Below are 24823 nucleotides of genomic sequence, written 5' to 3'. Positions count from 1 at the left end.
GCGCTTAATAATAATAGTAGCAAAAGAGAGAAAGTTGAGTGCAGTCTTTTTTGATTCCACATGGATGCAATCCAGTGAATGAGGCTCCATGCTTAAGAAACGTTGTTTATGCTGTTTTATTAACGTGGTCATTTACTTCAAGTGCATCACGTCAACAAAGCCGTGACACTGAAACCTCTATCAAAATAAAGATGCGCGAATAGCCATGTAATCAGCGTCGGTGTTTTTATGAATCTTGGTAGTGTGTAGGGCGCGTATTAACAAAAAAAAAAGAAAAAAATGCAGAAAAAGAATTATCCTACGCTACAGCTGTTCGGAAAATCAAGTCGCAGCTAATAGTTATGCTGGACACATTAGCAAACGTGGCTGGTCAATGACAAATAATTCTTATTGTGAATCCGAGCCAGCAGACTTTAACGTCTTAAAACTAGGCACAAAAGAACGATCGCTCTATCCTTGTCCCTCCTGTGTCCGGTGTCGCGCTGTTAAAATTTGCTCTTTGACAATTTCAATGGAGGTGTTCGTTTGCTTTTCGACATGCAATTTATTCATACATAGGACCTGCCTTCCCTTCCAGTGTTTGCTGTGCGCTCCCGTTATTGCAGATGCCACACATTGAACATGTTGCCTTGAAATCCTTAACGCATGAGTCATTTGCGGTATATCTTTCCCCTGCTTATTCTTTAGAACCAGTATCATTCGGCGGTACACCTATATACCTTCTTGGGCTGCCTTTTGCTGGCCAGCTTTCTTGGACACAAGTTTGAGCATGGCATTTCTATGTTAACACAAAGTATACTGTGCACAAGTCATGCATTGTGATCAATAATCATCAGTATCATCCTGGTTCCGGCTAAGCAAAGCAGTGTCATGTGAAATTTAGCATGTTCATTGATTTTCACGAATAATTTATGAAGAAAAATAATTTATAATTCATTTTGAGTTCGAAGCTTGGTAAATTTAGGAATCATTTGGAGCTAATTAATGAAAAAAGAAACATATGCTAATGGAGACGGCTTTTCTTATGTATTTATAGTGATGAGCTTAGGACGAGTAAAGCACGTTCATTGCAAATGTGAACGTGCTATTTGCAATCCGCGGTAGCCTCAATTGAAGTGCACGTCTTATGAATGCTACGGAAGCGTACTGCAACCGTCAAAGACAATGGTTTAAGAGACAGGCGTCCACTAACTCAACTAGGTAACGCAGGCAAGTAAAACTTCGACCTGTATGTGTTAACTCATTCGTTAACAATGTCCTTGTCTGTTACTTTGACAAAACAGTGCGCGTGGCAACTGAGATGTTCAGAATTTGACACGAACAGTAGCAATTACTAACGAAATACTAAACGCCGTCGTTGCATGGCTGCTTCAAGTGGAAGCCGAGAAATATGTTTTTCAGTATAGTATTTTTCGCAGGAAAATGAAGCTGGCATGCGACATGCACAATGCATAGGCTAGGTGTCATGAGCACAAATCAATTGCAAGTTGGACGGATAGGTACTCACGCTTTGTATCAAGCACACATATTATGAACCAATCAGGGGCGGCCATCTAGTTTTTTTTTTTATTTGCCAGGCATTTCTCCTACTCTTCTCCGGTGTTCCAAGAAAGCTGACGTAATCTTCTCCCGCATTCCGTCCGCCATCAAATTCGAGAATCAGATTGCTCTCCGTTTTCTTGAAGTGCCTGACATTAGTTGTATTGCGTCGCAGATACAGATTCCGTGTCGCCTATTTCTAAAGGGAACTCTTCGTTCGTTGTCATCGAGAAGTTTACGTTGCATCTAAATTTACCTTATGTACAGGTCTCCAGTGATCTCGTACGATGTGAGATCCCATAAAAAAGTATTTATGCGAGAATATTTGAATGAAGTGATATAGCGCAAGAGTGCATCACTAATAATTGCGCATGATAAGTGAGGTGGCATAAAAAAAGCACTTGCTTATAAGAGATTATTTGCTGATGGCTTTTGCGGCATGCAAGATTTCTTGTACAGGGTGGCACCTACTGGAGCCTCGCATCGCCGTGCCGATATGAATTTGATTAGGCTATCGGCTATGAATCCGTGTTGGCAAATCAATACTCTTTTCGTCGTCTCTCGAGACATCGAATGCACTGTCAAAACTGGCAGTCGTCATCAAATTTTGCGAAAGAAATCGGCCCTGGGTGCTCAAAGGTTTGGACGCACGTTTTATGAAGGTAGAGCAATCTGTACAGGATCGGCGTGACGCCGAGAATACGGCACCCCTGTTGAGTGACGTATCTTGCCAAAACCCTGTTCCTGACTGCCTGGCTTTCTCTTCCCTACCTTGCCCCCTCGCCCTCTCGCTGGGAAAGCGCAGATGCCTGCCGGTTTTTTACTGAATAAGAAGAAGGTACAGTGACCCTGCGCCATGCATTCAGCCCGCTGTGTCAGCGCTGCTGCGCTTGGCTGTCGTGTTGCATGTCGTGTCTGCATGTGTGCTGGTATCACGTGGACGTGCGTAGATTTAGCGAAGAAATGTGGTTTCTGCCTGCGTCTTCACTGCGCAAGCACTGAAGAAGGCAGGCATTCGAAAAGCTTGAAACAGTCGTTGAGTGTTTTCGTGGTGGCTAAGTACGTTTGTCTGTTTTGTACCATTTTTTTGATACTGTCAACATTGATGTTCCTGTTGCTCCGCTAATATCCCCACCATGGACCTGCTCGCCGATATTCTCGGAGGCTGTGTTTTGTTTCACATGAAGGTAAAACAGCAAACGAAAACAACCGTGATCCAACCGAGAGTAGCACGAACTCACAAAAAGAAACCCATTGGAGATTCTTGCTCCTCTCGGGAGAATTACAATTTTTCATTTTGTGAAACCTGTCTTTACATTGTGGATTTCAGCAGAACTGCTTTGTCTGGTTCAACATTGTGTCTTTATGTCCCTTGCGCACCATATCAGCTTTCGCCGGAGCGTTCATAAAATTTTAAGTACAGTTGAGGGCTGCGCACGATTCTATCGCAATGTAATGTGCACGGTTATCTGCAACCTTCTTACTAGAGAAGACATTGGTGGAGGTACAGTGGAATTTCATGCTCGCAGTGTGGCCAGATTGACTGACTATACGAAATACGGTGTCATTTATTCACCACTTTTCTCGAGCACTGTAGCATGCGGTTTGTCCAACGCACAACAATGTCGTACTGTACCGTGTCACAATTTGCTTGAAGGTATACTGCCGCTTACGCGCTGTTGTCTATTCGTCTTAGCGCGTGCGTTTTTGTGTCTACTTGTGTGCTTTTGTGTGCGTGTGGTTTGGATAACAAGCAGGGTGGATGTTGTGTCGAGTGCTGAACGACGGCCACCATAAATACCATTTGCACGAGTAAAGCTGGTCATTCATTTCGCGTAATTCTCTGTTCTCCCACTGCCACACACAGATCAAGTGCATCGACTCTTACGTCCAGCACAGCACTTCAGCTGTTGATACAACCACATGCTTCAACCAAGTGAGTATCACCTACGCACCTTACTTGTCAAGCCATTAGGTGCTCGTTTGCACGTTGTTACAGAATCAGCGTGCAAAATGCTATCGAGGGAATTAATATATATAACATTGGCGTAGAAATTGGCGAGCGACACACAGTGGCAGTATTAATTTATGACTGACGCCGCATTTCTGCCGTCAAGGAAGGTGTTTGCGCCATCAGTGGAACAAGTATGAAATTAAGTTTGATCATATATATATATATACGCGTCAAACATTTTCTGTGCAGGTCAATTTGTACCCATTTGTTTGGAAACCTATATTAAGATTTGGGCGAATTTTGTGCTAATGTTGCACATTATCTTTATTTCATGGTTTATCGCTGATTTGTGACAATCAATATCCACATAAGATCTAGCATTATGTCGCCGACGGAAGTTTTAATGAAATTAACTGGCCTTCAGCTAACTGAGGATTTCTGTAGGCATACTCGTTTGATGAAACCATTTCTTAGTACCTGTGTACTTACTTCTTGTCATGAACGCACGCTCATATAGCTCATTGCACGAACATGTCAGTCATGAAGAATTGTTTATATTATCAGAAAAGGTGCGGAAATTTGTTTACGCGAGAAGACAATCGCAGATTTTCTTACCTCATATACAGTGGACTGTTGTATCTTAAGCATGAGTGGAATGATAATGTTATGCGATTTAAAATATTTCTATTTATTGCAAACCAAGAAACGTGCGGCTAAGCTGGTATTTATTTCTGCAGGTTATTACGCACTATTCATTTCTTTTTTGACGTCGTGATGAAGGCACTGCTGCAATTGATAATCACAACGAACCTGCCCAAATGACTGTAGCCTTCATTGTTATTCATTGTGCTGCACATAATACTATGCTGTTGTTATATGTGGTGATCGTCTGTCTATGGCCCCTCTCTCTCTGTATCTTATCTTTCCGTCTTCCCCATCCGCCAGTGTAATATTATCGCAAGGCGGATTTTCAGTTCTGGCTAACCTCCCTGCCTTTACCCTTTCTTTCGTATAGCTCTCTTCTTTTATCTTATGTGATACCTCCTTAGATCCTTCAACAGTGACAGCAGTGTGCCAGTGCGCCTCATGAAGTTTAAATTCAATTACAAGCCGGCTTGCTCCAGTTACAGTTGCTTTTTTTTCTTATTTCAGATCAAGCAGTTTTGGAGGCAGCTAGCATGGCCCGACCTTAAAGGATCTTACCCTTTTGTCTTCAAAATTCTCGAGGTGGGTGCACAATCTAGCGAAGCATAATGCATATTGCGCTTCCATTATCGCCGTTAGCATCGCTTCTTTTTTAGCATTGCTTACACAGTAAAAAGCTCGCAATTTCGCCCAAAAGGCGAAGCATCGATTGCGATAGCAAATTAGTAGACAGCTATGCGAAGTAAAGATAGTAGTTTTATCGGCATTATAAACGTCTGAACATATGCATACTAACTAAATGAACAAGCATGGTGTCACGCGCATACAAGCAAACACGAAGACATCTTACTCGATGACCTGGGAAGCCCGCTGTCAGAATGCTGGAGTGAGGAAGCGTGGCTGCAGCAGCGAGCGAATTGACCTTCGTGCTGCCTCTCGCATCAACGCGAACTAAGCCGCGAAAACACAGCGCACGCTGGACTCTGTCCCCATCGCAGATGGCTTTCAAGATAGCGTGGTGCGGGCGGACGCAAGCGACCACGCCTTGAGCGCGAGACACATGGTGCGATTTTGCGTGTGATCCGTCGTACGACGCGCCACATCGGCAGCCGCACTCAACAGGTTCTCAGTAGATTCCGCCGCATGCGGCGTCGTATCGCACGCGCCGCATTCGACCAACTTGCTGGATATGGTCGCACGACTGCCGCATCCGCCGGATTGGTCGGACGGCCGCAGCCAATGACAGTGACGCCAGCGTGTACGTCATGGTCACGTGACACACCCGGCGAGGCGGGGCCGGCGAGCAAGCGCTCCGATCGTCCCAGTGCTTATTTTTTTCCCTGGTCGAGACGCTGGCCTCTTCGCCGCTGACGGCGGCACAAGAATTGGGTACAAGTTGTTTCTGACACTGAATTACTTATAGAATGAAGTGAACTCGAAAGTGTGCATATTTTAAAACGTTGCGCGAAATAGTAAATCGTTCGCACGGTATCGATTCGGAAGCGGTCAGCGCAGACGCCGCAGTAGTCGTCAATGCGAAGCGGCTCGCCTGACTGGCGTGTTTTCTCATCGCTACCAACGGCGTCGGGAAACCTAATTGTATTCTCACTTATGAGCGACATAAATGTTCAGACGTATTGTGCTGACGAATATGGACGCTTTATAACGAGCTGCGGACGGATCGCAAGGGTTACCCCGTATCCAACGGCCAGCGAGCTACCAGCGATCGCAATTAAGTTCTCCTGGCTTGCACCTTCGCTTCCGTTCGCGCCGATAAAATCAAATGTATTGCAATTTAAGCGCGACATAACTGTGTACACGTTGTGCTGACCAACATAGGAGCTTTATTACAAGCTGCATGCCCCAGGTGAAAATATTGCAACTGGTGACAACTGGGACCAGTTAAAGTGGCTTATGGCAGAATTCCCAGTGGGGACCAGTTGCCAGTTGGGACCAGTGACCAGTGGGTCCCAGTTGGGACCAGTGACCAGTGGGTCCCAGTTGGGACCAGTTGCCAGTGGGTCCCAGTTGGGACCAGTTGCCGGTTGGCCTCAGTAGGGACTGGTCGGTCTGCTAGTGGTCTGCAGCTGGATTCAGTAAAAATGTGACCCGATGGGGCCATTTTTTTGGCTCCAGTGCAAGAAAGACAAGCTTGGATCATCATCAAATGTTTATTTGATGCAGTCTACAAAGTGTAATTCGATGTAGCCACCTGCAATCTTGAGAGCTTTTCGTTGACTTCAACCAAAGGACGTCCTTTTGAGGAAGTGGTTAAAAAAACCTGGGCACAAAAATACACATATAGAAGCAGTTAAAAACAGGGGTGCTAGTTCAACCACTAAACGTTTAACCTGGCAGTATTTGCTTCCACATTAGAATAATGTGGCTCCGCAATTACCAAACCAATTTTAGGACAGTGTGATATATGCGAGCTCAAAATGTCTATCATAATAAAAAATTACGCCACATGACATGACAGGACAATTATAAAGCACACAAAATCAACATGATATGTGTGTTCCATCGTAACAGTAGGCAGATATAAGGAACTCTAGACAGAAATCTTGCACAGCGTTGTCGGAAATAGGCATGTCATTGCTTCGACGCACACAGCAATCGGCCCGACGCCACTGTACAGAAGTACTTACGTCCACCATCAGGATAAAAAAAAAGAAGAAGAAAACACTTCATACTGTACTATAGAATCATAAATAAGAAGTATAATTACCTCGAAATGGTAAATCGGCGCCGGGGAAAACGCTGCACATCGATGCCTGCTGATAGATCCACAAAGCCGCGAAGGACAGGGGTAAAACAGTTGCCTTGCGTTGTTTTGAAGTTACAACAGCAGCCACAGATAAAAACTATCCAAATGTACTACCGCACGAATGAGATTGCGCAGGCGCTAACACCACGGGTTCCTTAAAAACACATCGTTCAGTCACAAACACGCACGCACGCCTCGCTACGGTGGCTAGCCTCGCCTTGACATGGCGGCCGCCATTGCACACGTGCTGTGCGCAACTACGGCTGACTACGGTCGCAGTTTTCTGTCTTTCCTGCCCACCGTGTTCCCTTCTCTGCGCTACTGCTCTTTGATGTTAATAAATATTACGGCCTTTTATATGCGGTATCAAGTTAGCAATTTAGATTAAATGTTTAACATTTACTTTATGCGCACTTCAACAGAAAATACGACACTGATGAAACTTCAGTCGCAAACAAATATGGTTGCTGCTATTGCACCGTCGTTCGTAAGCTGACCGGGCACCGCAATCTGCCTTGCAGATTACGACTGGTTGTTCGGTTTTTCCTTTTTTTTTGTGGGGAAGTATTCGCTGTACTGTAAACATTAGCTACCCAACTCAACGACTCATCGCGACGAGGTTCAGTGAAGCAAAATTGGCAAGACCATGTAGGCGCACGTCGCTTTTGTGTATGTCGCTGAGATGGCCATTTCTAGCTTAGTGCCCTGAAACAAAATGCAAACGTACGAACGCAATCTGCTGCACAATTTTAGAGCAGAATTTTTAATTATTCAGTGATTAATTAGAAACACGTGCCTCTCCATGCAAGCAAGCGGTCCGCTAGTCTAATTTTTTTATCAATTAACTTTCACCAGCAAACAAGAGCTGCGGAATCCAGCAATACATGTTGTATCAGACCAGCAACAATCAGCATAAGGCCAATAGAACCCATTAGGCTAATGGAGAAACATTGTGTAATACTAATAAGTACAATACACAGGGCCATTGGTCTTACAGGTAAATCAGTACGACTAATAGAAATTTCTGTCAATTGGTCTAATACAAAAATTATACAATTTAACTAATACAAAACTGTATTAGACTAATTATTACAAACTTCTATTAGAATTTTTGCTAGGGTTGCTCAAACTGCCAAACATAATTACGCAGTATAAGTATATAGACTAGCTGCTGCTGTCTTAGCAAGCACTGCATGTTACTTGCTTTCAGTTAAACTTCTGTCACCATTTCATTAGGATCCAAACTGGAACCAGTTGCTACCAGTACAACTGGTCAATGTTCCAGTTGGAATCCAACTGGAACCAGTTGATTCCAGTACAACTGGTCAAAGTTCCAGTTGGATCCCAACTGGGTCCAGTCACTCCCAGTATAACTGGAAATTGTTCCAGTTGGATCCCAACTGGAACCAGTTGCTACCCAGTTGCTTCCCAACTGGGACCAATTGGTGTGTAACTGGGACCAGTTGGTTTCCAGCTGGAACCAGTTCATCCCAGCTGATCCCAGTTGGATCCCAGTTGGAAATTTTCACCTGGGGCAGTCGTGTCGCAAGCGCGACCGGTCTCGGATTCGATGGCCCAGCGAGCTACGGCGGCTGTCAACGGAGCCTACGACGGCGGCTGTCTATGGGGCCCACACTGCGGACGCGGCCTTGCAGAAACACGTATACGCTGCTCGCACAGACGTGTTTTATTGCGATAGCAATTATATGGACACCCCAAAGCAGATTTCTGCCGTCGTCGTCTCCGTCGCCGTGAGGTTCCGTATGACGTCAACGGCGATGAAATCGTCGCTGCGCTCCGGACGCTGTATGTGCGAGTGAAATGGTGCGAGGGACGCACGCTTTCACGGGGAGCGAACGCACGTCGGAGAGCAAACGCGCGTTCTTCGCCGTGCTCCCTGAAGGGCTGCAGAATTAAAAGTCTCTTTCCTCCTTCCCATATATAGAGAGCAAACGCAACTTTTGCCGTCGCGCGAAAGGCTGTGGGGGGACGGGAGGGAGGGAGGGGAGGCGACGTTTAGCTGCAGCACCTTTATTGTGTTCGTCTGTGTGAAACTAGAGAACTGTGCAAGGACGTTTGTTTTCACTTTGCGAAGTTCCGCGGTATTCCGAGTGTCCATGCAGGGGCACCAGTTCTGGGCGGAGCTACGCGCCGCGCACACTCGTTCGTACCATGTGTCTCGAATCGTCGTATGCGGCAAGTCGGTCTGCGACGCGTCGTGCGACGGATCGCACACAAAATCGCATCATGTGTCTAGCTCTTTACGCAGCAGCCGCCGTATAGTACAACGCGCCTCCTCCCCACCCCTCCCCCCGGAGCCTTGCGCGCTTCCTCCGCGCTTTCCTCCCTTGCGTGCGCGAGATTGAGCCGCCATCGTCGGCTCACCCTCGCACGCTTTCACTCGCACATACAGCACAAGGCGCTCGGTGAAGATTTTATCACAATTGGACTTCATACGGAACCTCACGGCCATGGATAAAATGTGCCTCGAGTGTCCATATAATGGCTATCCTAATAAAATTTCGATGCTGTTTTGTACCAAATCTAACACCGTTACTCTAAGGAGTAAGATAGAATTGTTCTAGTGTTTTATTTTTTCGCCAATTTATGTGGTAAGTAAACCTAATGGTGCGAGAACAGATGACACGGGAGCATACGACATTAGAACAAATGACACGAGGACAGACGGCATGAAAACAGACGACAAAAAAAAAACACAGTGCGAAAACAGATGACACGAAAAGGGCAGGAAGCAAACGTTCGTAGAATCACTGTTGAAATGTCTAGTCAGATGTCTTGTTGTGGACCAGGCAGCCAGAATTAGTACACAGTTTTTTTAAAGTAAGGTTTCTCTCATTGCAGGTGTCGTGTACACAAAGACATTTTTTGTGCTTTAAGTTAGCCATTGAACATACCGTTGTCCTTAAGGGTGTCAAAACTCAGTAGGAAAGCGCCATATGATGTTTTTTTTAACCACTAGTTTCTGTAGTGCCTTAGGGCCATGAAAGTATATTTAATGAGTATATAAGCAAATAAACAGTGGTCACCGTTCGTTCTCAGCTTCCTTTTATACGATTCAAGCTTCTTCACACGATTGAATAACTGACTGAATAATTAAATAAATAATTCTTCCGGATTACGGAATAACAACTCTCGAATAATTTTGACTCCCTGGGGTTCTGTAATGTACAGCTAAATTATTTACACGATCGTGCTTGCAAATCGCCCTCATGAAAATGCAGCACGCATGCCGGAGAAAGGGCATCTGGACGTAGTTTCTGATTATGCCGTATTCGGGAATTTAGATACTGCATTTTATTCACTGGAAGTTTATCCCGTTTTTCCAGCAACACGGAAATGGAAGAGATTGCTCCTTATTTTTCAACTGTGTTGCGTGATGCTCGAGGGGATTTTTTGACATGTGTCGTTTCTTAGTCAGCACAAGTTGTACTGAAGTAAATTCACCGTTCTGATTAATTTTGATGGCATGTTTTAATTTGCAGTTACTTAGTATACGTCAGCCGATCTGCATAAATATGCACATTGATTACAAAGGCAATTTGCGGCTGAAGAAACAATTTGCTTCTGAGCTAGCCTCGCTAATGAATGCCATCGCAATGTGGTAGTCAGAGGTTTAATAGTTTGAGCGATTTGGTAATCCAAGGTTTGTCAGAGGTAGCACACGAAAAACGAGGAAAAAAAGGACACGCATGGAGCTACAGTGATCTACGTGTGATCGACTACTACATGTATGGTGCTAAGCTTGCCATTGTCTCTTGGTTTGCTATCCTTATTCGTAAGCTATGCATACCGATTTTTAGTTGAAGTATTAACTGCAATTTGCAGGGGCGCAAAGGAAAGGCGTATCCCACTTCGCGAAGTTCTAGCGAAAACAAAATAAACCTACGCGAACTGTTCTTTATGTGACGGACGCGCCAGGTTGTCTTTGATTAGAGCTGCGCAGCCTTATCTATCGGACGGTGGTTTAGGAGGCCCACGCTGTGATATTATTTCAGGCTGTCTGCGACGGAGCCATGTTCTATGCCAACCTGTGCCACCAGAAGCTCCTCAATGCTGGCTACTACGACGAAGAAGGCCAATTCGATGTCTCTGAAGAGGTTTGTCCACTTGGATTTCATGATAAGTGGTGAAGCGTTTGGCACGCGTCTTAAACACTTGTTCTATGAAGCGAGTGTTATTATTCGATTGCCCTTTCTGAGTTTTGCACTTCGTCACTGCAACGAGGAGATCCCACTCCTGTTATAACTTAGTATAACCAAGCAATTAGTAAGAGTTGTGGATGTTAAAAGCGGAATATATCGGAAATAAATAATTTCTTAAATTGTAGCCACTGGTGTCACAACGAGAAGTTCTATCTGGGGTGGTCCGAAAGAATGTTCGCGGGCCCGGACGCCCCCATTAGGTTCAACTTCGACCTGTGAATCTTTAGTGACATTCCATGCGGTAGTTATTTGTTTCTGGATATATTGCTTACTCTCCATTTATGTATTTATTGTCTGCCTATATTGATTTGGGCTTTAGTGATACCGTCTTATATTACCTGCGTCTCTGTACAGCGGCCTTGGTAAGTTACATCAATACAGCTATCTGCAAGCCATCGTATGGTTTTGTCTACTAGATGAAGCAGGTACTCTTACCTGTTTGATATTCTGAATGTTTTCAAAAATGTAAATTGGCCATCTGAGTGCTGAAGTAGGAGGAGCCAGAGTAATTGACGTTTTATCAACTCTGGAAAACCATTTTTAATTTATAGTCATAAACGAAGGAGACGCCAACGAATTCTTGGCTACAACGATCCTCATCAACATAGTTTCATCAGGAATTTCTTAGAGCCCTGATAGTGTGCGATCGGCGTCTCGATCAGGTTTGCAAAACAGAATAGAATTGTTTTCAATGTCCAGCCTGTTTAAATGTACAGGATAGAAAATTACTCATTACATTTCCAAAGATGTTGCACATATTCTCCACTCGCAGTGGATACAACCCTTCCTGTTGTGAATATTTTGTCACTTTGTGCGTTTGTGCATAATTCGTCTGCCTTATATTCACTTCCACACTTGCAGTTCACGTGTACTTTGCTATCGCCGTTCCTGCTGCTAGTTGGCTGCTTAACACGTTCAGTACAACAACTGCCGTGGTAAGGCATTGTTCCCGTGTTTGATTATTTGATCTGGATCAAAGTTTCTCCTGTTTATGAAGCATCGGTGTCGGCTTCCTCTACAGCCGTAAGCTGCAGTTATATTGTCCTAAATTCCCTGGGTTCTCGCACACTTCATTTCGCCATCAATTCATTTCTTCGTCCACATTGATTTCTTTACGCGGTGAATGAGCGGGACAATGTAAGCACACTTTCCTTCTGAGCTGACCAAGCTGTAATAGAATTGCATAGAACATTTATTCACGCACAATGAAACGCCTGATAATCATAGGCAACAAGGACAATACGTATAATAGTCGTCGCTCTGTCTCAATGCGCTTGCAGGTGTGCATCGTGATCAACAACATGGAGTACGTGCGGCGAGCGCTCAAACCACTCCACGCCGAGCTCGACCTGGAACCAATCATTGCGGCCATCGAGCAGGCCGAGGGCGATCGTGCTGCCGACAAGTGCCGCGCCGCGTTCCAGGCTTTGCTGCACAACGCTGACGAGGACGTCGTCCACAAGATACTGACTATAATCGCGGGGCTCTCCGAGAAGGTACACGTTGAAACATCTTAAGGGACGCTGAAAGAAAATACTAAGTCGTGCTAGACTGAAATACCATTCGTCGCGAGGACAGACATCTGTAAGTGTGAAAATTACGATGACGATGCTGATGATTTATTGGCACCCCCTTTAAAATGGGGCAGTGACAAATAGGAACCTAGACTGCTTGAGCTGACCAGGTTATCTTCACATGCTTATCGATCTAGCATTTGGTTGCAACTCCTTAGTCTTTTCTCTCTTCCTTAATACCTCCATATTTACCTTGTACAGATATTTACGCCTGTAACGGTCGTATCAATCTCCTTCTTGCCTTTTTCCCATTATTAATGTAAACGTGTTCCGCTTATGTCGGCGGATGATCGGTTAATGCTTTCATCCTCTTCGAATACCTGTGGTTTTAGAAGGTGGAAGTTAACTCTCGCTGGGCGAATACCTTCGCATTCCATTACAATGTGCTCAGTTGTCGCCGGCAAAATTCGGACATTGAACTGGAAAACCGAAGTGGCGCCACCTGTTTTGGGCTATGGTACTGCTTTTGTGACGTCAGAACTAGATGTTTTTCTTAGCAGCGTAGAGGAAGGTCACTTGAAGATTACGTCAACTCGTTCATTTTGGCGCAGGTGACTGAAATTTAGGAGCTGCAGTGGGACCTTCAGCACAAATTTTCTGCGCATTGATACCGTTTTGTTTCAACCATTTCTACTGTCAAGCAGCTTTCATATAACCTCACATTTTCGCACTCGAAAATCATTCTACAATTTCTCTAAGTAGTAGCACTAACGGAACCTCGATTGCATTCTCAGAATTTTGAGCTGTCGTTTTTGTGGACATCATTAAATCAGGAATTAGGAAGATGGCCTTGATATTGTTCTAATGGTGTCGAAGCCTTGCGAGTCCATTCAAGCACTCCATGTTCGTTACTACAACTAACAATTTATTCATCAACTGCTTGTCCATCAGGGCTGTTCAGTTATGTGTGTTACTCATCTTCATGCTGGCTCTTCTTTCTGCAGATGCGACCCGAGATCAAGAAGTTTCTTTTCCACCTGGCATGGGCACCAGAACGTCTAGATGCTGACAGTGTAAGACACACATTTTTTAACACGAAAGTGTTTTATGCCGGGGTCCACCAAGACTTCACTGACGTATTTCCGTCACGGAAATACGTCAGTGTAAGCTGACGTATTTCCGTCACGGAAATACGTCAGCTTACAATGTACACGAACATAATACAAAGAAAGAAACCAGAAGAAAAAGTTCCACAAACATGCAAAATTTGGAAATCGAACCCACGACCTCTCGGTCCGCGACGATAGATCGCCGAGCGTTTAACCCATTGCGCCACAAACGCATTTGCAGAGAGCTACACAGACGCGCCTTATATATCTAACACTCCTCCGTGTACCCGCGCTCTTGCTTGGGGCGGTGCCGCCGCCTACGAGCAGAAAAGAGAAGTACTGCATTATGACACTAACGCGCACCGACAGTGAACGCTTCGGTGGTCTCAGCACTACGACGCCTCGATGCCAGCATTCGAAGGGACGCTGGCATCAAGAAGCACTACCAACGTCACCTAGGTGGCGTTCACCGTACTCAGCACAGCGGAGCGTGGCCTCCGCAATTAGCTCTGAAAATGTTTCTGAAGTTGATCGCGGAGGCTGCAATTACGACGCGCTGTACGCGCTTATTTGACTCGGTGACGATTCAGTTACGTGCTTTGTCTTGCGCGTTGTATTAGTGTGTCAGTTACGTGCTTCGTCTTTCGCGTTGTGCTAGCGTGTGCAGCGTAGTGCAGCTTCCATATGCACGACGGTTGCTCATGGTCATCGACGTTGGTAGTCGTGATGGAGGAGACGTGCCACCAGGCGTCAGCGTGGGTGCATCAACGCCTAAGGGCGCTTTAGCCACAAAACACCAATAGACATTATATATCAATGTGCAATAAACATTACACTACTTCTGTGAAGACACGTTTCACTTTCGTGTTCTATACCGATTCCTATATAAGAGGGATCAACCACATTTTTTTTTCACAATCGCTGCTTTGGCTCCTGTCATTGCTTTATCGAAATGTTATGGTGAAAGTAAATACACTCAACGTCCAATTTTTCGGACTCCCTGGAACGTCCGAAAAATCGAACAGTCCGAAAAAAATGAATGCATGCCTTTTATTGGCGCCAAGGGCTTAAGTCCCCACATGCACTTCCGAATTAGCTCTGAAGGGTTGCCAGTATGTTTATTAGGCGTATTGGTGCTCGTACTGTGAGTGGAAATGGCGGGTGGACGCGTGTATAATTAAGGAATACATACCGTGTCCCGTCACAATTGCCCCTCCCCATCTTGGTATGCTTCACTGCAATACTTCGCGTATGCTTCAGTGCGTAACCTTGCTGTATTGAGGCAAAGCGCACTTTCAGGAACCACATTGTGCAACGCCGCGTGCTTTTCGAGCTTCGAATCGTTTGGCGAGAATTACAAAGGTGGATTTAGCGCCATTTCGAACAGCGGCAAGTTCTTTTAATGAAATACATGGCATCGAACAGCTAGGAGCTTGGTAGCGAACATCGAAGCAGGTAGGCCTAGCGTTGCGGCGGTGATGGCTACGGCTGCAAGCGGATCTGCGTGCGAGAGCGCCTGTTAAAGGCGCGGCAAGATAATCAAAATGGCGGTGGCGGTGGCTTCGATAGCGCCGTTTCGGGCCTGCGGTCATGGCGAAAAGTCCGCAAAATTGGACAGCGAAAGGTTATTGCGTCCGGAATTTGGGACGTTCTTATACATTGACTCTATGTGGGCACGTGGCGGCGCCGCGAGGGCCTCCGAATTATCGGGCATGCCCTAAAAATCGGCCCTCCGGAAAATCGGTCGTTGACTGTATGTAAATCCTGCACAAGATGAAACAGTTGCACGTTTTTCGCATATTTTACATTCGAATGCTTATACGCACGTTTATAGAATGTTGCACTCTCCAGGGTGCAATTTTGTCACCAACAACAATCTTCGTAATTTTTGCTTGCGTTTCTTATGTGACCTTGCGCCACCCGCCCAGTAACTTCTGATCAAGAACGCAACGCGCCTGAACCTTCTACGTACTCCACATCACAGGAAGGCAATTGACGCAGTGCGCTAAAAAATTAAATTATGGGGTTTTACGTGCCAAAACCACGATCTGATTATGAGGCACGCCGTAGTGGGGGACTCCGGAAATTTGGACCACCTGGGGTTCTTTAACGTGCACCTAAATCTATGTACACGGGTGTTTTAGCATATCGCCCCCATCGAAATGCGGCCGCCGTGGCCGGGATTCGATCCCGCGACCTCGTGCTCAGCAGCCCAACACCATAGACGCAGTGCGCGGGATACAGTGTTAGAAATGAGCTCAAGATTGATGATGGTTATTGCTGCGTGACATAATTACAGCCGAAACAGCGCAGAGTCATTACATGTTAGAAAATAATTGCATAATCATAACCAGACTCGGGCTGCAAAATTAGTCGTAGGTAATTTGTACTTTACAACTTCGTGCTTTTGTCCTTTCAGGCAATGCCTACGATTTCACGCGTCCGTATACTAAGATGGGCGTTCTTATACTAAAGTAGACATAAAGTCTACTTTACTAGTGGATGCAGCCTTCCCAGTGGATGCAGTATTCGTCCTTCTTTTGTACCTTTTGCCCTCAATCGACGTTTATGCTTTGCTGATCCCGACAGAAGCATTAACTGTTGTGCAGACTCATTCTTCGCTCCATGACTTCTATATCGATTTTAACAAAATGAGAAATTACTCTAGAACTGTGCGCCATTTTGCGCCATTTTGTCGAGATAAATTGTTTAATTTCACAGCGCCGTGCTTTGCGTACACAAAATAAGCTTAGAGCCGCGGATTTGTGTACAACTTTCGTCATTTCACAATTAAGCGCTCCGTCCATCGCTAAGCTCGAAAACTATGGGAAGGTTAGAAAACGCAGCATGAAGAAAACATTAGAGAAGTGGTATTGTTACTTGCGTCACTCATAAACGGCAATCTATTCCCGTCGCAGGCACTGGGTCCATTAATAGACTACCTGGACAACAACCTACGGACGCTGTACGAGTCTCTGATGAAGGTTAACTTCTATCGAACCTTGGAAGCTGTCTGGAGGGTTGTATTGCAGGAACTGATGCTCACCGCCAGGAACAATCTCGGGGTAAGAACTCGTCTTTCGCAGCTTCTGTGCGCAGAACTTGTGCCTTTGAACGTAATAGGGATGATACTTGCTTACCTATTTTTCAAAGTGTTGAGTGTGAAGCTATTGCACAATGGCGTGTTCCACGCCTGGCTGATGACTACCTCATTTGGATAGAAGCAGGGTCATTTCAGAGCTTGTGAGGCTTTGTGTTGACCTTGATTAGGTGGGGTAATGATGCGATAGCGAAACATCGCTGCCATTCCCGTGAACGCGATGGAACCTGACGTCCCTGAAACATGGCCTGGGACGTTGTAGACACGCGACCTTTGGCACAGGGACGCGAAGACGATTAATTCTTACAGGACAGAGCGCTGTCTATCAACTAATTATTGCAACATATATATTCGGCAGGATATAGCAATAAACGTAGTTTTATAGTCACAACTCTGTGTTGTCTGGTTTATGCGGTTGTCGTGTCTTTGCGCTGGAAGTAACTATGTTCAACGAACACACTCAATAATATATTTTATTGATGTGACTAAAAACGAAATGTTGGCACCAACTCACCATGTCGACTACGCGTTTTCGCATGACTAACATTGAAATTTATCACGTCATAGATGATCACAAAGTTAATGAAGACAAATTATAAATCTACATTATTTGTGACACAGAGCACAGCCACGGCGTGAACTTCAATGTGGTGCTGATACAGAGGCAAGCACTAGTGACCCTCCAGATACTTATGAAGTATAGCATTGTCCTCGGCATATATTGAGCAGAGCTTCTTTTGTGGATTGCAAACCCAATGTAGGTGTTTTATTTGACCTGACATTTTGTTCCATTTCACTCTGTTTTGTTCCAAGCACCGGCTGTCTTTTTTGTGACATTACTTAATGTTTTCTTTTGTGACTTTGCATTGGGTAGTTGTATCACCGGAACTTCAGTTTAACTTAACTTTAAGATTGAGTGTATCTGGCTTGATATTGTGAGTTGTATCGAGGTTGGAGTGTGTTTTGTACGATTTCTTACATGTCTGTGCCCTTCCATTGGATATAATTCTATTTGAAAAAGGAGCTGCTGGCGCGAACACATAAACGCGCCAACCTTTCCTAAACAGGATACATTTTGCAGAAATGTGGCATCCCCACTGGTCTCTCGCATGTGGTTTATTTCGCTACCATTTCACAACTCTGCTCATGCCAAAAGTTACGATCGGTGCCAATGTCATGACGTCAAGCGTTTAACGTTCACTTTCTGGCCACACTGTCCCGCGCAGGAGCGCTTGGGGTTCTTCCAGCGGCTCTTCTCATCTCTGGGCGTGCTCCTGGAGTTCTTCCACGCCGAGGACAAGGGCCTTTCCCTGAAGTCACTGCACAGCCTTCCATACCAGGACCTGGACAGGCTTCTCAAGCTGCACAAGGCCGATACCGCCGACCTCATCGAGCTGTACTGCTTGCAGAGGCTCGAGGAGCAGAACCGGCAGATCCAGTCAGGCGCTTCCCCTTACGGCTGGCTCACCGTACGGCTCAGCTACAACGCCGCGGCTGAGTGCCTCTGCGTGGACGGTAAGATATCTACATTCTGGTAACGACCAGAAAAAACACCGCATATCCACGGGGTGAATGATGATGAGTGGGCGAAGCTCCGGAGGGAATCATCGGTAAACCGTGAATCTTCCGTGTAATTCGCCCAGTCTCGCCGCACTAAATCGAACGATTGACTTCCACCAATGACACGCGCCATATGTGACGTCATTCCTATTTTATAACAGCGCCCTTCATTATAATTGCACCATCTCCCGCTTAAGGGGACGCTAGCACAAACGCGTTAGAAACGTGCAGTACTCTAAGGGGAAGAGGCCACAGCGTCTTACGCAGCCGTTTACACATGCCGGAACGTTCACCGCGTTTGCCGACGCCATCAGCGTTTATGAATACGGGGGTAAGGCGGAGAGACCACAGCGTCTTACACCAGCTTCTTGCACGGGCCGTAACGCGCTAGCACAAACGCGTTAGAAACGCGCAGTCTTTCGTTAATGTTGGGTATTTATTGCCATCTAGGTGCGTCTGTCCATGTGCGCTTCGTGGCGTAGTGGTTAGCGCCACGCGTTCAGAAGCGAGGGGTCCCTGGTTCGATTCCGCTACGGCCACAACTCTCGGAATTTTTTTTTCTCATAAAAGTAGACGTGGCTACCTACTACGACGACTACTACTACAGAGGAGGGACAGACCCACACCCTAAGGAGCTTCGCTCCTAAAAGTAGAAGACCGACTTCATGAAAGAGAGGAAAGTGGAGTGGAAATGAAGATATTAAGAGGAACTATTCGGTTGGTTCTGCTGCTGAAGATGGGCCAATAAAAGGAACTTTATATTTTGGTGCAGCCGCACAGTTTTGTACTATTTGGTTGTTGTTGACGATAGTCCGGCGCCAAAGGTAAAGTTCCGTTTAATAAGCCATCTTTGACAGTAGAAGCAAACAATACATCTCTTTCTTGTCGCTCCTCTTCGTAATTGCGATACCAATTATATGGACACTCAGAGGATTTCTGCCGTCGTCGTCGCCGTGAGGTTCCGTATGATGTTAACGGCGATGAAATCGTGGCCGCGCGCCGGACGCTGTATGTGCGAATGAAAGGGCGCGAGGGACGCGCGCTGGCACGGGGTGCGAACGCACGGCGGAGAACAAACGCGCGTTTTGCGCCATGCTCCCTGAAGGGCTGCAGAATTAAGCGTCTCTTTCCTCCTTTACAATCACCACATATATATATATATATATATATATATATATATATATATATAGAGAGAGAGAGAGAGAGAGAGAGCAAACGCGACTTCTTCCGTCGCGCGAAAGGCCATGGGGGACGGGAGGGAGGGAGAGAGGGAGGGGAGGCGACGTTTAGCTGCGGCGCCAAATGCGTAGTTATATAAAAAAAACACCGCATATCCACGGGGTGAATGATGATGAGTGGGCGAAGCTCTGGAGGTAATCATCGGTAAACCGTGAATCTTCCGTGTAATTCGCCCAGTCTCGCCGCACTAAATCGAACGATTGACTTCCACCAATGACACGCGCCATATGTGACGTCATTCCTATTTTATAACAGCACCCTTCATTATAATTGCACCATCTCCCGCTTAAGGGGACGCTAGCACAAACGCGTTAGAAAAGTGCAGTACTCTCCAGTAAGGGGGAGAGGCCACAGCGTCTTACGCAGCCGTTTACACATGCCGGAACGTGCACCGCGTTTGCCGACGCCATCACATGACTGCTGAGAGAGTATAACCCCCGTATTCATAAACGCTCCTCGACTTGAACTTGACTTGCCACCGCCTTTAACGCGTTTCGAACGCGGTGCCCAAGGCGGTGGCAAGTCAAGTTCAAGTCGAGGAGCGGTTATGAATACGGGGGTAAGGCGGAGAGGCCACAGCGTCTTACACCAGCTTCTTACACGGGCCGTAACGCGCTAGCACAAACGCGTTAGAAACGCGCAGTCTTTCGTTAATGTTGGATATTTATTGTCATCGTGGTGCGCGTGTCCATGTGCGATTCGTGGCGTAGTGGTTAGCGCCGCGCGTTCGGAAGCGAGGGGTCCCTGGTTCGATTCTGCGCTACGGACCCAACTTCCGGATTTTTTTTTCATAAAAGTAGACGCGGCTACCTACTACTACTACATACTACAGAGCCAGACCCACACCCTAAGGAGCTTCGCCCCTAAAACGTTGCGAGGTGAGAAAGTGGTAAAGACTTCCGACGCTAATCGACGAGTTTCCCGCTCTGATCTTGTCGAAAACCTCCGAGCCGCCCCCAGAGGCCCTTTCCAACGCCGCGCACGTTCGGTGCGAACGCGGGCAAAACGGCGATGGCGTCGACAACACTTCTGCGCGTTGCTGGCGCTGCTGCGTGTCCAACTTTATACAGCTGATAAAACTACTATTCTTACTCCGTATTGCTCCCTACTAAGCTGCTATCTCAATTGATGCTTTGCCTTTCGGATGAAACTGCGACATTTCTTGTTCACGTAACCGGCTTTCCTGTTTCCCTGGCCGTTAAACTTCTGTTGCTTGCTTTTTCTTCTACAGCGTCAGCGGGTAAGCTGTAATCCAGGCCTTATCGCCTCTATGCTTTGTCCTGTCCGCTTTATTGTTGTATATGCAGCGGTGATTTTCGAGGACTTCGTACAAGTAGCCGAATAATGGCAGCATACGGAAAATTTATAGTTTGCTTTTAGATTTTGTGTAGCCATTATTGAGCCCCAGACGTGTGCCCTATCTGTGCTCAATAGCACATGCTCGATAACTGTAATGCTATGTGATCTGATAGAAGCTTGTACAAAAGCTCAAATCTTACCTTGTAAACTTTTATGGCCATACCTCGTTAACCTTATGGTGCGCGCGCCTCTTCTTCAACTAACGTGTTCATTAACTAGTCCGTTTATTAACAATGCCTACAACGCCCCTTGAGACATTAACGAAGAAAGGAGTAGCACGATTCAAAATACTGTGGATACATATACAAAATGAAACACAGATGGATAGCAGTTTATCAGACTTGTAAACCGAGCAACAACAATTAAACAAGAATAAGACTCGTATTATTTTAAATCGGCAACTTGACTTAAAACTCGATAGGGACCTCAAAAGTACGGGTGGTAGCCGTAGTAACTCCTCAAGCTTATAGGCAATATTGAAAGAATGCCTACAGGCTAGAAAATAGATATATCAATTTCGAACTTTTGTATATAATGAATGACTCCAGTGTGGCTTAAAGGGGCTATGACATGGTCGTCCAACTATCCTCAGTTTATCTTTGTGACTGAGAGTTGAGGGCTCAATAGGCTTACACCCACAAGAAGATTGGGCTCTCAGTGCACATTTTAAGCTGAAATTTCAATGTGAAATCTCTGCTTCTCAATCCCTCCCACGGACAGCAACCGCCATTTTAGCAAGGCAGTGTGACGTAAGAAACTGAGAGGCCACCTCTTTGTCGTCTGCTTTGAAACAGTTCGATACCACATCGGCTGTCTTTCTCCTAACGCTCTAGCACTCAACGGCGACGCCACTGTACTGCGCCTGCAATTCTTTCACTTGCGCGATGAAAAGCAGTAGGAAACTGTTGAGATGCATCGAGACGCACATGCAGAAGCGAAACATCGCATTGCGGCTATGACGTATTTTCAGCTCCCGCAATCATTCGCAGTACACAAAAGCATGGCCTTCGAGACCGCCTTCTATTACCAGAGAGAGCCGTTTTCAGGGATTCCCATTCATTTCGTCACCATTCAGAGTCGCCAGGCTGCACTGCGGTCAAACTGCGACGCTAAAAAATTCTAATACAAGTTTTATACTGCACCGAATGCACTCAAATTTTGCCAGCTTGCTGTGGGACGCGTGCGGTTTAACATACAATGCATCATTTCAGCTCAAAAATTTGGTGTCATGGTCCTTTTAAATCCCATATGCCGGTGAGTCTCTTCACTTGTGCCTGATGCAATAAAGAACCTGTAATTAAGGCAAAAAGATGCAGTGAACCTTTGCAGATTGAATGGGCGCTACGGAATCAGCTGACACTTTTTGTTATGTGTACTCACTATTAGCAGTTATGCTGAAGGTTTTTAATTCTTTTGTGAAAAGTTGTGGGAGGAATGGGAATCTCGCAGAGGAACTTAATGATCAGTCCGTGATCGGAGTTTTCTTCTATTGAACAGCGAAATGTGCGCGGAAGGCGTGAGTAACCTGTGTGTACCGTGCTCTCAATTGCAGTCATGAACGCCCGGGATCTGCAGCCGCTGGATCCTAATGGTGAGCAACCAATGCGATTTCTCACTCGGTCTAAACTGTTAACGCAGATATTCAAGTTAACACTTGTGACGCCTGCGCAACGTTCGTTGACCTATGTGAACATTGTGCCAGAATTTTCATTTCGTCTCATTTGCAGCCGTTCTTATTCACACTAGGAAAGTGTGAAGGAGAGTCCGCATCACCGCTCGACTTCACAAAATGTGCTGGGGTGATTGCAAGGTGTTTTAAAGAGTCGCGTGCCACATGAAGCTCATTTTAGAGGGTTGGTGATGTCCAGCATTATATATAGCCGGTCGTTCAAATTATGACGGTTGTTTACGATCGTACCAATGATGTTGGTATACTCAATCCTATAATTTTCTTACTCAGAGTTCTGTCGACACTTTTGAACGTATGTGTATCGGTGTTTACTATTCAGAGTTATTTTCTCTCGGCTGCATAAATTCAGCTGCGAAATTTTGCCGTTTTATACAGAACAGTGAAAAACAATTAAAGTATGCAAATACGTCTGAACTTCGATCTCGTTTTCAATATATTCAGTGTTTATGAAACGTTCTAATGACATGAGATTGAAACTAATGTGCTGTGATAAATATTTTGAAATGAACTTGTTGCGATTGCCAAGTTAGCAAAATGATGAAGAAACCAATGAGAGGAACGATAGCATATTAAAAGGTTTAAACTTCAAATAAATGAAATGCAGAGTCTTCATTTTTTAGAGACATTCGCTGTCGGTTCGTTTAATTACGTTTAAGCAATTGTTGCAACACCTGAGTTGAACCCTCTCGCAGTCGAAGGCTGCGGTTTAATTTTGACCAGTTGGTGTTGTTGAACGTGCTTGGAAATCTCATTACAAAGACCTATTTCATACATACCCAGCTGAGGCCCGCCAGCCTAGAGCGAAAGAAACTTTATCCGTGTGGCTGGCTGCATACCGTTATATTCGCATGGCATAAACAGTGCATTGTGGGTCTAGACACACGAAATATTTTCGCTGGACCAATCATTTGAGGCTGAGCATTTGCGCCCGGCTAACCTTGAATGCATTCAAGTGTAATATCGATATCAGTGGAAGGAGTTAGTGTGTGTGATACATCTCCCAGATGATGATCTGAATTGTGTCAATGGTCAAGTTAGCAGTCGTGACCAAGGAAGTTATTTTATAAATGAGAAGATGTCCACAATGTTTAGAAGAACTATTTCAAGGATTTATGACGAGGGGCGCAACCAGACCAAGCAATTGGATCGATCTGATATGTGTTTGTCTGAAAATAAAGTACGCCAGCGTTATCCTCGCAAATCCCCGGAGGTTTTACTCATCTGAAATATACTTCATAATAAATATAGACGTACATAAAACCTCGCTGCCAGCAGCTCAGAAGCCTACTTGGGATGAATTCTCAAATTTTTAAATGTTCAAGTTTCGATGTAGCTGTCTGCAACACATGTGTACACGTTCAATAAAGGTTGGGCGAGCCGAAATGCTAACCTACAGGACAGGTGCAGTGGGAGCTTCTTGCGGTTTCTTGTGCGCTACGGCTTTGGTGCCCGTGGTAAGATGGCGTCTTCCGCTTTACGTGAGAGTGCGGCTACACCAGTCTTGCATCCGAACCATGCAGCAAAGAAAGAGACAGGATTGAAGCCACATGAATGAAACGAAACGATTTGGCCCATTTGACGTCAGAGCGCGTGGTAGGTTTGAGTGCTCTCCCACTGGCAAGCCATAGATATTCCTAGAATAATTACTAGACCAACTCTGGCGCGCTGATTGTTCCGCCACCGTGAGAATGATGGTTAGTACGTGAATTTGTCTGATTTTCGCTGCTTGTGGCTTCAGACATTCACGTGGCTTCGTTTATTACGCTTTAACTGCCTTCATTGGCCTAACTTTCAAACAATCTATACCTTTTTAAATGCAGAAGGAATTAAGATTCCGTGAACACGCATAATCACCGCTAATTGCAGTGGATGCGCTTTTCCATGCGTCCGTGGTGTAATCGTTTCAATATCAGACTTCTGCGCTAGAGATCCTGTGTTCGAATCCTGCCATCGCGCAGCAATACTAATGTTTGTTAAAAATAAATAGCCTAGTACTTTCTTGAAAATGATCAGTTCCCAAATTCACGAAGCCGTTTAAAGCCAAAAGGACGTAGTTTAGTCCATATCCATTTAAATACTAACCATCATTCCAATGTTGTCTGAACCACCCTGCTTCCAGGTCTC

The 24823-nt window shown here is 45.5% G+C and overlaps 1 protein-coding gene across 1 annotated transcript in view; it reads left to right on the top strand.

Annotated features, from left to right (window-relative positions):
• The window catches only part of LOC119454118 (BAI1-associated protein 3-like), a 375555-nt gene that overhangs the window by 327321 nt on the left and 23411 nt on the right, over positions 1–24823 (top strand). The window contains exons 19-26 of the mRNA XM_049667930.1: positions 3407–3475; positions 4646–4720; positions 10922–11023; positions 12409–12624; positions 13647–13715; positions 16670–16816; positions 18078–18366; positions 22562–22600. Of these exons, the coding sequence (XP_049523887.1) occupies positions 3407–3475; positions 4646–4720; positions 10922–11023; positions 12409–12624; positions 13647–13715; positions 16670–16816; positions 18078–18366; positions 22562–22600 (1006 nt within the window). The remainder of the gene's footprint in view (positions 1–3406; positions 3476–4645; positions 4721–10921; positions 11024–12408; positions 12625–13646; positions 13716–16669; positions 16817–18077; positions 18367–22561; positions 22601–24823) is intronic.

The sequence above is a fragment of the Dermacentor silvarum genome, chromosome 5 (genome assembly GCF_013339745.2).
Source record: "Dermacentor silvarum isolate Dsil-2018 chromosome 5, BIME_Dsil_1.4, whole genome shotgun sequence".
NCBI lineage: Eukaryota > Metazoa > Arthropoda > Arachnida > Ixodida > Ixodidae > Dermacentor > Dermacentor silvarum.
This window is presented reverse-complemented; position numbering and strand designations above follow the sequence as displayed.